The sequence below is a fragment of the Diabrotica undecimpunctata genome, chromosome 4 (genome assembly GCF_040954645.1).
Source record: "Diabrotica undecimpunctata isolate CICGRU chromosome 4, icDiaUnde3, whole genome shotgun sequence".
Taxonomy (NCBI): domain Eukaryota; kingdom Metazoa; phylum Arthropoda; class Insecta; order Coleoptera; family Chrysomelidae; genus Diabrotica; species Diabrotica undecimpunctata.
Genome location: NC_092806.1, coordinates 123,481,936 through 123,501,082, shown reverse-complemented (window position 1 = coordinate 123,501,082; position 19,147 = coordinate 123,481,936). Strand labels below are relative to the sequence as shown.

Sequence of the window (19,147 nt, the reverse complement as noted above, 5' to 3'; positions counted from 1 at the left end):
GAACGTTATATACTTATTGTGTGCAAGAGTTACATCTAAGGATAATCAAAACGATCGAAAATATCTACCAAAACAACACAATAGTAATATAAAAAGTAAAAGTAGAAAAAGAACTAAATGGATCTATTAAAGCTGGCAATGGGATAAGAGAAGGAGATTCTCTGAGTCCTCTATTATTCAACTTGATTAGGAATGAAATAATAAAAAAGTAATAAATAAAAACGGGTACCAAATGGGAGAAAAACAACTTAAAATAATCTGCTATGCAGACGAGGCCATACTACTCTCTCAAAGTGAAAATGATTTACAACGCATGCTGCACCAATTTAATATAACCGACAGAAAATTTAACATATTAATTTTCTCAAAGAGACAAAATTCATGGTTATAACATCAAGTTTACTAAGATGTCAATTGGAGCTGAAAGGTCAGATACTAGAGCGAGTGATGAGTTTAAATATTTACGCAGTACACTATCTAGCCGCGAAAGACTTACAACATAAGTGAAAGAATAAGTGAATAAAGCAAAGAGACCCGCAGCTTACGTAAATAAAACAAAATATAGAAATAGATAGATTGGGAAAGAAACGAAAGGCAGAATTTACAAAACAGCCATCAGACCAATAATGACATATGCGGCAGCAACAAGACCTGACATAGAGGGGACAAAAAGACGTTAGAAACAGCAGAGATAAAAACACTTAATAATTGATGATAAAGCACTATGAGACAAAGCTAGAAGTACAGATGTACGAGGTAGATACAAGGTGGAGGACATCAAGAACTGTGTAAGAAATAGAAGAGTAAAATGGAACGATCCTCTTAAGACAACAAATAGAGTAGTAAAAAGGGCGAGCGACCGTGCGCTAATACGAGGACGATCAGTAGAAAGACCACGAAAACGATGAAACGACAACTTATGGAGACACATAAAAAACGGAGAGAGTCATATCTACCCAAAAAGACCAAGAAGTAGACAGTTACATATGTTAACATTAACCTACCTGTATTTGAATATATATATATATATATATATATATATATATATATATATATATATATATATACATATCTGCTTGTAGTAATAATAATTATGCTTTTTTGTATATCTACGGAAAAGTTTATTCTTCATTGTGTATGTTTAATATCTCAAATGAATGAAGTGCAGAATTTTTAATTTACTACACACTGTCTTTGTACTTTGATCTATTTAGCCGCTCCTGATTTAACTAATTATAATAAATCATAAATAAATTAACGAAAATTAAAAAATCATATTAAATTCTATTAAATTAATAGGATTAGCAGTTTAGTTCGTCAAATTAATAATTTCAATGTATAATTCCTTATTAATTAGTGTATGTTTTTAATTTCGGTAACATCGATCCCATTTAATAATGTTTTACATCCCAGCTTTTCACAGCTATTTGTTAATTAAACTTTAATGAATAAAATAAAATTTTGAACAGCCCGTAATGACATATATTATTAGTAGATATTGCGGGAATAATATTCTAGTATTAGTTTCATTAATGTCATTACAAAAAACAAGAATTTAAGATGGCTATGAAATTATTAATACGAAATTTATTTACGTCCAATTTTTTAGTTTGAGAAAATTAGGTTAAAATTTTATTCAAAAAGCAATTATTAACAAATAACTAATTGTTTTTATTTTTGCGTTTTTTATTTTCCATGATGGCAAAATCCCTATCTCAGCAGCAATTTGCTGCCATGTAGTTTCTTATTGTTTTCAACACTTTTAATTATTGATTAACAGTATCGTTATTTAGTTTGTCAAAAAATAAGAACGCTTTATTTTTTTTTTTTTTTTTTTTTTTTTTTTTTTATTTCAACTTTAACGTGCTCGGCTACTATGGCCACTTACACAGGTACTATAACATGAATTTTCATTACACAAACATTAAGTGTTACATTAAGAATATGTTACAATAATACGGAATGATAATAATATGTTATACGATGTCTAAATTAAAATCTAATTATATTTTTTGATATAAGTGTTCATCTCTAAGGAATTGTAGCACAGCTTTTATTTGGTCAGGGTTGTTTAGGATATCTCGTACTTCACTTTTGAATTTGTATTGTAATCTTCTGGCCGAATGTTGATGGCATTCAGTGAGAATATGTTTGATTGTCAAATACGATTGGCAGATTTGACAGGAGGGACGGATGCTAGAGGACATTAGGTAGCCGTGTGTGAGTTTTGAATGTCCTATCCGAAGTCGTCTTATCACAATGAGATCTCGTCTTGAGAGGGCTGAATAGTCAAATGTAGGCTGACTGGTTATTGACGGTTGTATTTCGTGTAAGATCGAACGGTTAGAGTTCCAATGCTGCTGCCAAAGGAGTCTGGTTCTTCTTTTAATATATGATTTTATGTCCTTACAAATTTGAATTTTATCGGTGATTTCAGGTGATGCTGTAGCAAGTTTAGCATAGTGATCTGCAGTTTCATTGCCTTCTATACCAATATGAGATGGCAGCCAGATTATGGTAACTGTTATGTTTTGGGACAAGATAATTTGGTAAGAGTCTAGGATCTTTTGGACGATTGGATGATCAGTAAATATATTTTTGATAGAATAGATTGATGCTAAAGAATCTGAGCATATGGCAACCTGCTTATTAGGTGGAGATATATGGTTAAAAGCTTGCAATATACTAAATAATTCGCCAGTATTAACGCTGCTGATGGCTGGTATAAGTGATGACTTAATTAGTAAATGAGAGGTTGTAACAGAGCAGCCTACTCCTGTGTCATTTTTTGAGACATCCGTGTATAATATTAGGTCGTATTTATTTGTATCTATAATGTCTTTAAATGCATTTATAATGATCTCTTTCGGATGTTTATTTTTATCGAAGTTGGTGAGCGAGGTGTTAAATTTGGGCGTGGACATGATCCAAGGAGGAGATGGAGGGAGATAAAGAGGAAGGGTATGTGTAAAAGAGATATCATTAAGTGTCTGTGCTAAAATTAGTGGAATAGGTTTTATTGGTGGTAAGAAATTGGTATTGTGTAAATTATACGTGGATATTACAAATAAGGGATGCACTGGATTAGAGGGGTTAGCTGATACCGATGCTGCATAAGAGAGTAGCAGTTGTTTTCGTCTTATACAAAAAGGAGGTTCGTTAGCTTCGCAATAAAGATTATCTACAGGACTAGATCGAAAAGCGCCAATACAAAGACGAAGGGCTGTGTTGTGAATTGAGTTTAGAAGGTTAATATATGCTTTGGAGGCGGATATATATATGTGACAACCATAATCTAGCTTGGAGCGTATTAGTGATCTGTATATTTTAAGAAGTGAGTTTTCGTCAGATCCCCAATAATGATGTGATAGAGTTTTTATTATGTTTAGTCTTATGCTCGTTCGTTTCTCCTTTTATTGCAAAAATATGTTGCTTCCAAGTTAGTCGTGAGTCAAACGTTAATCCGAGAATTTTGCATTGTTTAACAACAGGAAGAGGGACATTGTTGATCAAAATAAGTAGAGATGGAGAAGGGGGACGACTACTAAAGTTTATAATTTTAGATTTTACATAGGATAAAGATAATCCCATGTCACTAGTTTTTTTTTAAAAGTGTGTCAACAGCAGTTTGAATAAGCTTCGAGGTGGTCGAAGAGTTTTGTCCATGACAGTAAATTACTAGATCATCAGCATACATGATATGTTTAATAGGGGAAATGAGGTGAGAGCATAAATCACTTATTGCTAGATTAAAAAGTGTAGGACTTAGTACCGATCCCTGAGGTACGCCATCAGTTTGAGTATGAGTAGAAGATAAAATACCGTTGACAGAGACTCTGAACGATCTAGAAGATAGAAAATTTCGTATAAAGTTAAATATATTACCATTAATATTAAGAAGGATAAGTTTGTTTAATATACATTGCCTACTTATAGTGTCAAAAGCACCTTCAATATCAAAATATGGCAGCTACGACTTCTTGTCTTTTGTTTAAGGCCTCTGATATATGAGTTTGGAGGATTACAAGGTTGTCTTGGGTTGAACGGTTCTGACGAAATCCTGACTGTTCACTAGCAAATATCTTATGTTTTTCAATGAACCATAGGAGTCTTTTATTAATCATTTTTTCGAATATTTTGCACATCGTACAAGTTAGTGATATAGGTCTATAAGAGTTGGCCAAGGAACGTTCTAGGTTAGGCTTTTTAATAGGTATTACGATAGAGGTTTGCCATTGATTGGGAAATTGGTTAGATGACCAGATTAAATTATACATCTCAAGTATTTTGAGTAGGCTACAGTTTGAGAGCTTTTTGATTAATATGTAAGGAATGTCGTCAGGACCAGCGGCATTGTTTTTACAAGTTTGAATAACTGATACTAGTTCTTCAAAAAGAAAGGGAGAATTAAGATGTGTGATGTCCATTATTGTTTCGGGTGAGGAACAGGGTGGGGCGTTAGGTAATGGTTTTCGTAAGGAGGTATCTATTTTACTTTTGAATTTAGTGTCGAAGTGCGTTGCTAGGGTTTCACCGATTTCTTGATTGTCAGTGATTGTAGTGTTATTTACAGCAATACTAGAGATTTTGAGGTTGGTGTTGTTTCCTTGGATTTGCCTAATCTTTTTCCAGAGATCCGCCGGATTGGTGCTTGAATTAATAAAGGATACATATTCTCTCCAAGATGATTTTTTACTTTGTTTTATAATAAATCCGGCTTTGGCTCTGGTTTTCTTTAGTTCAATAAGATTCTCCAGATTTTTGTTTTTACGGTAATTTTTAAGAGCTAATTTTTGTTGTTCTGTTGCAGTTTGGCAAGATGTATTCCACCAAGGTACTGCCTTTCTTTTATGGGAAATACTATTTTTGCCTATGTGCAAATTTGCAGCTTTAAGTATGGAATCTGTGATTAATAATAGATTATTGTTAATATTGTCGGATAGGGATAAAGAAGGTAAGGTGTTATCTGTTTGTGAAGTATAGTCTATCCAGTCGGCATTTTTTAGCCGCCAGAAGTTTCTGGTTATAGTTTGTTCATGGTTGGAGATATCAGATGATACAAATATTGGAAAGTGGTTGCTGTCATATAGATCATCGGAAGTTTTCCAAGTTAGTGAAGTATATGTTTTTGGGTCGCTAAAACTAAGATCTATCACCGAAAATGTGCCAGAGGAAAAGTTCAGATGCGTATTAGAGCCCGTATTTAGTAGACAGGAGCCTGTGCAATTGATAACGTTTTCTATAGTTTTACCTTTGCCATTAGTGTGGTTTGACCCCCACATAAAGTTATGAGCATTGAAGTCACCTACTAGAATATATGGAACGGGGAGCTGATATATAAGATTTAGAATTTCAATTTCTTTAAGGGGGTAGTTAGGAGGAATGTAAACACTGCATATCGTAAGTTTATTAGGACACCAAGTAGTTACGGCGATAGCCTCGAATTAGGTGGTGATGAGAAGATGGGATGAATATATTTCACTTGAAATAAAAATAGATGTCCCACCACTGGCTCTGTCACAATTAGTTCTGATATAATGATATCCTTCGAACTTTTTTAGTGTGGGAAGCTTAGATATTTTTGAGTACGTTTCTTGTAGACATATGATATCGGGTTGTTTTTCTGTCACTAGTTGTTGGATTCTTTCAATACGGGGAAAGAACTCATCGCAGTTCCATTGGATTAAATTGAAGGTGAATCTTGAGTTGAAGGGGTAAGGGGCAACTGAGATAGTTGTTCTGGCTGTTGGGAGAGAAGGGTTTTGGTTTCATCATCGGTTAGGAGTTCAGATGAGACGCTGATATTATCAGAGTCATCTGGGTTTAGCTGTCTTTTGATTTTCTTTTGAAGTCTCGTAAGTCGATTTTTAAGGGATCTTTCCTTAGTTTCTGAATGGAGAACTGTTATGTCTTGTAATAGTCCTTCAATATTTGACGTAAAAACAAAAGCTTCATTAAGTGGACTAGGATTACCATGTGTATTTTCTAGGAAAGCAATAAACTGAGTCTCGGTCAAAGTTAGACCAGATGGATTATTTTTATAAATGGCCGCTACGGATTGTAGTGAACTAGCTGTTAGATTATGTTCCTCTGATTTTGTAGTTTTTGTTTTTTTCTTGTGAGGTTTGGAGATAGTGTTTGTTTTTGTGGATAACGGAGGAAGCATTTGATTAGACGCTGGTTCGGGTGTACTTGCTGAAGATGATAGAGAAGGAATATCAGAATTGCTGTCTGTTGATATAGCTCTTTTTTGTCCTTGTGTGGGTGGAATTGATGGGTGTATAGTTTCAGTATCTATTTCAGTGTGGGTTTCTGTGCAATTTAAAGTAGTTAGGTCTGATTGAAAAGGAGTGTTTACGTCAGAAATTATATCAGTAATTTCAGATGTAGAGGGCTCTAGATGGGGTAGTTCAGTTTGAGAAAAAGTAGTTGGATTATTGGTACATGAGTCAGCGGTATTTTACTTCATTAGAATACAAAGATTGCAATGGGCCGGACATGTGATACGAATGGGAGAGGATAGGCTACCAAAACGAGCACTGAACGCCAGAATGCAGGGAAAGAGACCAGTTGGAAAGCCAAGAAAGCGCTGGGAAGACACAGTAAGCAGCGACGCACAAGCACTTTTAGGAGTCCGTGTATGGAGAAGAGCAGCCACAGACAGACAAGGGTGGAGGCAAAAAATAAAGGAGGCCAAGGCTCATTTTGGGCTGTAGTGCCGTAGAAGAAGAAGAGTCAGCGGTATGTCCGACCTCTTTACATAAAAAACAATGCAATTTATCCGTAGAAATAAATATTCTATAAGGTGTGTTTTCGTATGTAATAACGAAGTTTCTATCTACTGAAAAGTTCTCTTTATCGGGGATAATATACGTTACTCTTCGGAAGCTCATTATGGGTGCATAACCTTCTCCGAGTGCACCACATTTCACAAATGACACAGGAGAGACCAGCTGTAATCCAATATCTTTAAGGGCTTTCTCAATTATGAAATGTGGAATTGAAGGAGATACGTTAGATATAAGAAGGCGTTTAGCTGGGGTGATAAGTCTTCTGATGGGAACTACTGTAGAGTTGATAGAGATATTTTGATGTGTTTTTAGAAGGTTATCGACAACTGTAGGCGAGGAAAGATAAATACAGATGCGGTTATTCGGAATACGTGATGCAAAGGTAATGTTTTTTGGGATAATAATGTCCCCTATAGCTTTAACATAGTCAAATAAAACAGTATTTGGAATAGCGTGCATTAAAATGGCTTGCTCCTTACGTGGGAAAGTAGGAGGTGGAGGTTTGGATAAAGTAGCAGCGACATATGATTTTGTGGGGAGGACTTGTGGAGTTGTGAGGTTTTGATTTGAGTTCATTTTTGTGAGTGTTCCTGGATACCAAAAACACTTCACTTAATTTTTAGTATTGCAACAGTCGTCCTATTAGGACACTGTGGATAAAATAATAGGAATATAACAGTTACCTGTATCTGCAGTTTTCCTTCAGTTGAATATAATAATATTATAGTCCAATAATAATTGCTGTTTCCATAACACACAAAATAATTCGAATTATCACATCACAAGGTAATGTTTACTCGTTGGCTACCTCAATGGGAATCTTGAATACTAATTAATTGTAATATAACTATTAAATACTGTTTAATATACACAAAATTATTAAAAACTAATAGGAGAACTTTTAATTATCAAGTTTAACTTTGACAGTTATTTGACAATTCAGAACTCTTTATTAATTTAACTAATTTTAATAAATTGTACAGAAAAAAACTTTTAATTTATTTGATCATTACAGTTAATACATACAATATTAGATTAAGAATGTCTTTTACAAGTGAATGCACTACATTGTGTACATTTCATAGAGGTATACGACTTGATTTTTTTACTGTAACAATTGCAGCATCTACCACGTTTAGCAGGATTTTCGTCTTCTTGATGGGGTACTGGTTGCTTCGGAAACATTCTGGACAGGAACTCGGTTATATCACGTGGAAGTGTTTTAATTTGTGATCGTGTATGAAGGTGTTCTTTCATCAAGTTCATTGCAAGGTTTTTGAGAAAATGTCTCCTTTTGAGTGATTTTCCAGAATTTGCAGCGGAATGTAGAACAAAAGCATTTATGCCTCCAATATTCATTAATATATAGAATATAACACACGGCCATCTTTTAGTAATTCGTAAAACACTGTATGATGAACCTAATCTATCTACAGTATCAACTCCTCCTTTTGTTTTATTGTAATCTAAAATCAACTGTGGTTTCTTAGTATCCATGTCAACTGTACTTTCGTTGTGCATAGACGATAATAATATGACTGACTTACTTTTACGCGTTACGTAAGAGGTAATCATATAATCTTTTTGAAATCCAAATATGCTAGATTGAACTGCCCTTGATTTATGTGGAAGAAATTCTTGAGGAATTTTTCTTTTGTTTTTCTGCAGCGTCCCAAGCAGAGTAACTTTCTTCTGCAGCAAATATCTAGCTAATGGAATACTAGTATAAAAATTATCTGTTGTTATGTTTCTTCCTGTCATTTCTACGCACTATATTAGACGTTTTACAACGTCAAAGGCCGAATTTGATACGTCGTATGGGCCACTTGACTATTTACCGCAATATATCTCTAAATTGGCGGTATAAAATGTTTGAGCATCACATAACGCGTACATTTTTATCCCGTACTTAGCAGGTTTGTTGGGTATATATTGTATCCAGTTACACCTACCTCTAAAGGGATGGAGCATTTTATCAATTGTTGTATACTCTGACAAATTGTATGAGTTTTAACAATTTTTTATAAATCTGTCAAAAAACGATCTAATGGCCGACAGCTTGTCTATTTTACATCTATTACTCATTGTATGTTTATCATCAAATCTCAATGAACGTGCAATAAATATTAAACGTTTGTAGCTCATTACTGCTCGAACAATATCAATACCTGTGCCATCTTTTTCCCAAAGTTCCATCACATTTGTGTGATTGCCGTGCTTTATGCCAATCAAATAGAGGAGTCCAAAAAAGGCCAATAACTCACTCCTGTCCACATTCCTGCAATCTCTATCTCTCAAATATTGCGTTTTATCTCTATGTTCATTTATATATAAATTGGTAAAAATTAGAATTTCATCAACCATATTAATATTGATAATAGTAAAAAACGCATCAATTTCTGTTTTTATTTGACGTGCAGTTCCTTTTAATCCCGGTGGTACTCTCATTATATTTTGTTGCTTTGTCTTAGATGTGGCAAAAGAAGTTTTATACCACTTACTTGTTTTATCCTTGCCAATGAATGTATCTTCAACGTTTTCGTAAAACACTTCCTCCTCATCTGACATATCTTGCTCTGAACATGTATCGTCGTGGTTCTCCTCAATTTGTTGTTCATCCAAATCACTATCACTTTCCAATATTTCATCTGTTTCATCTTCAATATCTATCATATTATTTAGAATTTCCTCTAATTGTGCTTGGGTTAACACTTCCTTTGGATTTTTACGAGACATGGCGTAATCTAAAATTATAAAACATGTTATAATATAGAATTCTACAATAATCTAATATGTTTCATATATATTATTTTTTCTTATAAATAATTATATTATTAAAAATTTTACTTACCAATAAAATTTCAATTTCTCGAAAAAGATATATATTAGTTATTTCAAAAAAAAATTGCGCGAATTTCACTTCCAGGCGCCTTGCAGCAATTGTCTACCTCGATGTACTATTCACAATAAAGTACGATAACTAACTAATTGGATTTGGATTTCACAAGACGATGATGGGTACCGACTAAGGATTAACCGATAAGGGAATTTTAAAAATATCACGTACATAGCGTATCCCGTTAACACTTTACCTGGAAATATTGAGTTTACGCAGCAAATTACTGCGCACCCGGCTGAAGGTTAAGAGACGCCAGTTGTAATGCATCGGTGGGTACTTGTAGGAGTGTTATTTACGATAATTAAACTGCCACGTGTAATAATTTTTATTTGAGTTTTTTACATTAATTTTTTTGTAAAAACAGGTGAGTTTGGCCGATTATTTGTTAGTTTGTTATTGAACTATATTTAAAATGTGTATTATAGAGTAAGAACTACTGCTGTAGTCTGCTTATTTTAGACAATAGGGACTGGTCCATCTGTCCTCCTATTTGCTAGGAAGCTAAGTGATGCCGTAGATGCTGTAAAGAATGTTGATATGGGTATTAATGAAGCCGAAAAAGCATTTTAAATACGCACAACGACTTTAAACGTCGAACAAAAACAAACAATATGGATTAGATGAACCGATTGGCTCCATATTGTTCTTTAGGAACTACTGTTGAAGGTAAAATAGTTAGCCATATAAAAAAATACAAAAAGCAGTCTTTGCATCAACCAGAACTGAAGTAAGAATCATGGCCTTTAATTTAGCTCAGCGATTAGGAATCCCAAATAAATTTAATGTAGAAGAAGATAAATTTTTAAATTCATAAATCTGATACAAGAGTTACTTATTCAAGTCTACTTTTAGGTAAAGCTGGTAAAAAATTGTTAAAACTCCTTTTGAAACGAAGACTTGAAATTTCAATTAGAAAAGCTGAAAACACCTCAATTGTATGAGTTTTAGAAATGTCCAAAGAAACAGTCGATAACTACTTTTCTGATCTCGAGAGAATTATGACCAAATATATTTTTATGATAAACCCGGGTACATATTTAATTCTGACGAAACAGGATTACAACTGAATACTAGAGCTGGTCAAGTTGTAGCAAAAAAAGATTCAAAATGTGTTCCTAGCATAAGTTCTGGAGACAAATGTGAAACAATCAGTATAATAGCTTGCTGTAGTGCAGAAGTGAAACAGGATTACAACTGAATACTAGAGCTGGTCAAGTTGTAGCAAAAAAAGATTCAAAATGTGTTCCTAGCATAAGCCCTGGAGACAAATGTGAAACAATCAGTATAATAGCTTGCTGTAGCGCAGAAGGGATTTTCTTGCCCCCATATTGCATTTTTAAGGGGTAAAATAAAAACGACGAGTGGCATTATGGTATGCCACCGTGTTCCAAGATTGAGATGTCGGAAAAATCAGCATACGTTAACAGTGACATTTTCTTAGAATGGTTGAAAACACACTTTTTGCTGAGAAAGCCTCGAGGTAAAATCTTATTAATATTAGATGGCCACACATCCCATACGACCAACCTGGATCTACTAGAATTTGCAGACCAAAACAAAATAATTTTATTTTATTTTCCATCCCACACAACACATTACCTACAGCCTCTGGATCGTGCTTTTTTCAAGTCACTTAAAAGCAACTTTTATGCTGAATGCCGTTTTATGGTACATAATAACAAACATATTTATAAAACGCCTTCAGTTTGGTAAACTCTTAGGTCGAGCATGGGGAAACAGCTCAGCAAATGTCCAAATTGCGGCTTCTGCATTTAAATCCACGGAAATTTATTTGTTTAATCCATTAATAATCTCAAAATATGCATTTTTGACACACACCCCATCAGAAATAGAAACAATGAATTTTCCAGTTAGGTCATAGTCTCGTCAACCAGGTCCCTCTGGAATCAGTGATAAAATATTCTTACAGGGTAGCCCAAACAAGTCATCAATTACTGATGAAGACATAACTCCCGGAAAGGCTCTTAATGAGGTAACGACCGTGATTGTATTGACAGCAGCAGTAAAGAGGGTTCGTAAAAAAATAGCTGGAGAGATTACTGCTCAATACTTTATTAAAATGAAGAAGGATGCCTTGATTAAAAAATGGTCAAAACCTATAAAAAAACTAAAACGTAAGAGAAAGCCAAGCGAATCGTCACGATCTGGGATGTTACTCTAAACGACACTAGTGGTGATGAAAACATGAGTGATATTGAAAATGAGTGAGTTGGGTGCAACGAGATGTAAAAAAGATGACTGGTTACAATGTATTTTTTGTAAGCTGTACTGGCTTCGCTAATCATGAAACTTGTACTGGCTTCGCTAATCTCTGTAACAAGTGCAGAAAGCATCTTTCTATTAAAAAGAAAAAGGTTTAGCTTGGTCCATCTCTCCTACTCTTAGTGGCCCATCTTCTCTCCACAGTTGAGGAGAGATGGACCGATGACGTGCCAGTGCAATATATTTTTTTTTAGGTTTAAGAATTATAATTTCTAGTTTTTGCTTATACCAAAACAAATACCAATGTTAAGTTATGTTATACAATTTTTTTCTATTCTGATGATTATTTAATAAAGAAACAGGCTTCAGTTTTCTAAACGGTTTCTCCTCCCTTTCACTATTTATGTATCGTGGACCTTAAGAAAGCATCAGGTCGGCCCAAATTAACGGACGTTATTCACATATTGTACGCAAGAAAGATACCTTTAGAAATAATCAAAACGATGGAAAATAATAACAACAATAAAAGTAAACGTAGAAGACGAACTAAATCACCCTATTGAAGATGGTAATCGGATAACACTAACAGAATTCCTGAATCCTCTATTGTTTAACCTGATTATGAATGAAATAATAAAAAGTAAGAACTAAAAAATGATTCAAAATGAGAGAAAAACAACTTAAAATAATCTGCTATAAGGACGACGCAATATTACTTTCCCAACGTAAAGATCATTTACAACGTATGCTGCACCAATTTAATATAATTGGCAAAACATTTCATGTGTTAAATGGTAATTTAACCAAAGGGAAAGAAATGTATAGTTAGACCAGAAAATTTACTAAGATGTAAGTTGTAGCTGGAGGTCAGTTAATAATAAAGTGATGGAATTATCTAGGCATCACATTATCTAGTTGCGAAAAGCTCGAAACAGAACTGAAAGATCAAGTGAGTCCTGACCTGGCATATAGAGGACAAAAAAGATGTTAAAAACAGCAGAGATGAAGACACACTAGAGTAGTAAAGACGGCAATAGACAGTTTTCCAATAGGAAGACGATCAGTAGGAAGACCACGAAAACGATGGAATGCCAACTTACTGAAGACGTATTAAAAAACAGACAGTTATGTCTACATAAAAAGAAAAAGAAGTTCTTAAGTATCTTTGTATATACTGTTTTAGACTGAGCACTAAGCTACTGAACTAACTCGTGACCGCCTTGGGATGAGTACTATTTTTGTATTTTCTGCCGAAGTTGGAGGTATTTTCCTTAATACTAGAAACTTTTAGGTATTTTTCTATCATTTGATTGAACACGTACCAGGGAGCATTTACTGTCAGTCATAGAACTTTATTTTGAAATCTTTGAAATATTTCAAAGTTAGAATTATTGGCCGTGCCAATAAATCTATTCCATCCCATAAGTCTATATGGGTTTTATTATATATGTGTAGATAACTATTTTATTTTCAGTTGTTAGTTGGGATTTTCTTAAATCATCCAGTAGAGTTTATGTATGTTGAGTCCAAGTTGTTTCCTTTAAGAAAAGATGAATTTCCGCTAAGCCATTCTTCCATCGAAATGTATATCTAGATATTATGTGAAGTCTGCTTGTGTTGTTTGCTTCATTTGCATTAATTTTCCATGTTTTAGGCCATTTTTATATTTTGTTCAGATTTATTTGCAAGTTTTGTGATGCTCCTTGTGGGCTTATATGTGAAGCAAAAACCACCGTGTCATCAGTGTATGTAGTAGCTGTGGTTAATCTGGTAGTTTTTAAGTCATTAGTAAATAACAAATATAAAACAGGGCCAATGACGTTGACTTGAGATACACCAAACTTAACTTAAAATAGCCCGAATCGGTTTTCGTACTCTTTAACTACAAAATAACGGTCGTATTGTACGGTTTAAAAATTATATAATAGTGGTGGGGAAGATTTTTCTTAAGTTTAATTAGAAGTCGAGTTTGTCGAAAGCTTGATTAATGTCCACAACGGCTACCGTACCTCTTCTTCTCCAGATCATTATTTATCTATTTCACCAAGCAATGAATTTGTTCTATAGTTCCATGTCTGCTGCGCAAACCAAATTAATGTTGTGGGATTAAGTTTCACTCTAAGAGCATTAACCCCAACCGTTTTATGAAAAGTTTTTTAAATACTTTAGGGATCATTGGTAAAAGACTTATAGGCCTCTATGGCGTTAACTCATTGGCATATCCAGTTTTCAGTATCATGAGAATTTCGGCAACTTTTCGTTGGTGAGGAAAGTGTTTGTAGACTATGTACGCATGTACAGCATTAACAGGCCTTTTAGGCCTATTGCTGGATGGATAATTTCCATCGTTTTCTATTTTTTATCGTATTGGAAACTATCAGCTTCCAATCTCTGATTCTCGTCTCGTCTCTCTGACATCTTTCATCACTACATCTCTTCATTTCCTTAATGGTCTTTCTCTCTTTTTTTCCCTCAGGTACTATACAAGCAATATTCTTGACTAGTCTATTACCTTGCATTCTTTCTAGATGTCCGAGCCATTCTAGTCTACGTTTGTTACCACTTTTGTTTTTGTAGGGTTAGCATACAAATGGTACACTTCTGCATTAGTTCGTCTTCTCCATTCTCTCTCTACTACTTTTCCACCAAACATTCTGCAAAGTATCTTTCTTCCCCATGCTTCCAATTTGTTCTGTATGGTTTTGTTTATAGTCCATGTCTCGGCAGCGTATAGCATTGTGGGTATAATTATAGTTTTGTGTACTCTTATTTTTGTATTACGAGATATGTCTTTGGCCTTAATTATTTTACTCATGGCTCCAGCACACCTGTTGCTCTTGGTCAGTCTTAGGTTGATTTCATTTTCTTCCCTACATCTTTGATAAATAAGAGTACCTAAGTACATATATTCATCCACCTTCTCGAATTTTACAACTGATCCATTCTCCACATCTAATTTAAAGGATCCCCTGGTGTTTATTCCTTTTTTGCTCGAGATTTCTATGTACTTCGAATTAGTGATATTAACTTTCAGTCCCATTTTAGAGCTTTCCCGAATCAGTCTTTTTGCTATATTTGCTATTTTTCTTTCAATTATGCATCATGCATAATTTCACTTATGCATCTCATTATAGCAATGAGAACCACATCATCAGCGTATGCTAAGCATTGTTGCTCCTTGAATAAAATAGTTCCGGACCTATTTATCCCACTAACCCTTACAATTTTCTAGAATTTCTAGAACTATATTAAATAGCAAACGTAGACAACGGGTCTCCCTGGCGAACACCTTTTTTCACTTTGAATTTTTCTGAGACTGTACCGTTGCATTTCAGAGCACAAATGGTTTGTCTAATTGTCATTTTTACCAATCTTACTATTTTTTCTGACACTTGGAATTCTTTTAGAGTTGCTGTTAGTTTATTTCTGTCTATTGTATTCATAGCATTTAATCAGTATTTGTTGAGGCATAAAAATTTAATCAACTGTTGATCTTATATCTGTACATATATTTCTAATCGTTTTTTAATTAGTATAGCGAGCACTTTATATATTACCTCTAATAAGGATATTCCTCTATAGTTTGCGCATTGAGTACTATCTCCCTTTTTGTGTATAGAAATTCTATTCATTCAGTGTTCTTCCCTGATACCCAGTTTTAATGTATTTTACCTCTTGTAAAATTTTTTTTTTCACTTTTCTTGTAATTTTCTTCAATGCGCTTTACTTTATTATCCACATACTTTCGTTTCATCTCCCTTAGGATTTTCTTTACTTTTTTTCGTTGTTCTTTCTAGGTCGTCTTGTTTTTGCGATCGTAAACTTTTTAATCTCAAATCTGATCTTTTTTTAACTCTGTTCTACATTCGTCATCGAACCAGTGGTTTTTTCTAAATATTTTTGTTCTTGGTATATTCTTCGACGTAGCTTTCTTTATAGTGTTTGTCATTTTCAAGAAGTTTTGTTGTATGTTACTCACAGTAGTACTATCTTGTTTGGCGTAGGTATTTTGTTTTGATAATCCTGCACTACCTCAAATTTTCGCAGTTTTTCAAAACTAAATTTACGTTGGACTTTCTTTTTTCAATTATGCTTTTTAATTATTGCTTATCTCGTATTAATTCTAACCAAAACATGATCTGAGTCTACGTCAGCCCCTCTGCACATTTTCTAATTTGTTATTACATTGGAGAATTTCTCTTGTATTAAGATGTGATCTATTTGATTAGTTTCATTTGATACCGAACTTTTCATCCTGTTTTCAATTGCGAATGTAATCACTTATCATATATCATATTATCGCCTCCATAAAACTTTTATAATCTAATCTTTTCAATGTTGTTTCCAGTCAAATGTGTTTCCTGTATTGCTATGATGTGTATTTTATATTTTTTAAGTTCTTTTATTAGGTTAATTATTGCTCCCTACTCGTATACTCCTCGTACATTCCATATCGCAATATTTATTCCTATTTTTTGTTTTGCTATCTATGTTCAAACTCACTTTCCTGTTCATCGCTAGGGTCTGTCGGCATAATGAGCTGTCTTTTACTTTTTTCACTACTATATGACGTTTTTTGGGTCCATATTTCTAGAATTTTCTCATTTTCGGCCCACTCCCATTTTATGCCATTTATAGTTAGTTTTTTGTACCCTATCTTCACGTTTTTACCTTCAGCTATTAATTCCTTGCCTTAATTTACAATTTTCTGCCTCATGTGTCTTTCCTTTTTGGTCAGGTCATCGTTGATGAAGATCTTTTCTCCAGTAAGAAATTTGAGTTTGCTTTTTTCTTTCATTAACTTAATTTTTTCGTTATAATCCTTCATTTGTACCAGATATATATTGTTTTTAGCTTCATTGCAGATTTTATTTCGACATCCTCTTTTAGGTGCTTTTGTATAAAATCGTTTACGTTATTTTTTAAGAGTGTTTCATCTGTTGCGACAATTGGTAGACCTGTACTTAAAACAAAACTGTAGGTAAACAACTAAATTGCTTGAGTAGAATGAAGATCACTGATAGACAAGCGAAGCTGATGCATACCTCCAAAATGACGGACCGACGACCTCTAAAGATTTACGACCAACTTGAAAGCAAAGGTGCAGAAGATAATTAGATAAAAATATCTAGAGGAGGTCCATGTTCAACAATGGGCAAATTAGGACTGATTAATGATGCTGATTTATAAAAGTAATGAACAATCATAATACCTTATAAGCCACAAATAAAAACAAAATAATAAGGCATTTTAATAACAACCAAAGTTTGTTTTGCATTTCAAATTAATTATTTCTTATTACTAACTAAACTTAAACTAATGTATAAGTAGTAATGGCGAAATAAATATAAAAATAGTATTTTAAACAACGGCAATAATTATAGTGGCTGTTTTCTGGATAAAAAAGATTAATTACCCAGCTTAATTATACAAAACTTGTTATCTGTTCTCAATAGGGAAGTCGGTTTATTAGCACATATTATCTAAATGAGTATACAAACCATTAGCTGAAGTAGACGGAACCATGATAAGAGCAAGTTGTGGAGATGCCTCCTGTATATCAGCCTCCTTCGATGAAGTGTACAAAGTAAACATTGTTGCCAAACATCGCAGCTTTAGTTTGCCGTTCTTGAAGAGGTTCGGAGTGGCTCTAATAGAGATCGTTGACAAAATTGTTTCTAACCCTGGCAGTGCATCGAAGTGGATGATTGTGTTGTCGATCTGGACGTCGCTGGATGAATGCATCTGTGAACAACATGGTGGATTTAGTTGGTTATGGAGCATTTGTGAATAAAAGCGGAGACCAACCGCTTTGAAGCGCAAATCAGATGGAAAATGGCTTGTGATTTTATGTGAAGAATACGGCTTTTGATGTATAACGTACTTTCCTAATAGAAATTTGATCTTTGATAAGGATTTTGTTGTAGTCCAAAAATATACAATAATTCTTGAAATACTTTTATTTTTAAATAAATAAGGTAAAATATTGAAGCAAGCGTTAGCCTGACGTAATTATCATAATTTTTTTATCATATAAAAAATTTTCAAAAGAATTTAAATTGGTATTTTAAAAATCAAATTAAATTTGTATGTTAATCAGTTTTTTACAATAATATTAAATATTTAGTAATATACTGAATATTTTTTTAAACTAGATTTATCGAGAATCGATATAGCCCAGGCTGTGGGGGAAAAAAGGATGATTTTACACTGTAATCCAGGAATTTATGTAATGTGGACTAGGCTATAAAGGGCAACCTCAGGAGCAATCCCCTAGTTCATTCAACAAAAAATTCTTGGTTATGGTTTATTTATGAGCGTTTATAGGTGCAAAATACGTATTTTTTGAGTTTTTTTCATTTTTTGCCTAAAGTTAGTGTTGTAATGGGTAATTTCTGTATAGATTAGGAAAGTACTCTAAAAGACCTTCAATTTGAGGCGGTATACGTTCAATTTAATTTGTTTGTTATTGCAAAAATCACGAATTAAGGTAAAAATTAAAACATGTGATATTTTTTGCAAAATTTCTTTTTTTTTATTTCAAATATATTACATTCAAGCCTATAAAATTACGAATCGAATCAGCCGTAGTAGGCCTAGATCGCTTAATTTTTTGCTGAGATACGTTAATTAGTTCATCGCACAACCTTTAACTTTGAATGTTCATAGGATTGCCAAAAAAATGGTAGGGGGCTAATTCTTGTTTTATTCTCTTCCTAAAGCCGTAAATTTTCATATTTCACTGGAAAATATGTACTTATGAAGTTGTAAAATTGCATTTATAAACATTTAGAGCAATTACTATTTAAATGGGAATAAGCCACAATTAAAGGTTAAAGTATGTTTATTGACGTTTCAATTTCCACTTCGGAAATCGTTCTCAAAATACAAATATATTTAAAAAACATTCAAAAAAAAATGGTTAATTTACTAATGTTTGTATTTTGAGAACGATTTCCGAAGTGGAAATTGAAACATTAATAAACGTACTTTAACCTTTAATTGTGGCTTATTCCCATTTAAATAATAATTACTTTAAAATGTCACAAGTAAATAGCTTCAGAACAACATTTAGAGCTGCAGCGCCCCCTATGTACCCTACAAATTTTGGCTTTGAGACGACGATTATAAAAAAGTATTTTCTACGACCAATATTAACCAAGTTAGCATAATTTTTCTAAAAAATCAAAGAGGCTTTATTAATAACAATTAAGAAATGAATCTGGCGACGTTC

General features: G+C 33.5%; 1 protein-coding gene across 1 annotated transcript in view; it reads right to left on the bottom strand.

Moving 5' to 3' along the window:
- LOC140439954 (B-cell receptor CD22-like) overlaps positions 1–19,147 on the bottom strand; it is a 509,793-nt gene that overhangs the window by 34,357 nt on the left and 456,289 nt on the right. The window contains exon 5 of the mRNA XM_072530150.1: positions 17,415–17,658. Coding sequence (XP_072386251.1) covers positions 17,415–17,658 — 244 coding nt within the window. The remainder of the gene's footprint in view (positions 1–17,414; positions 17,659–19,147) is intronic.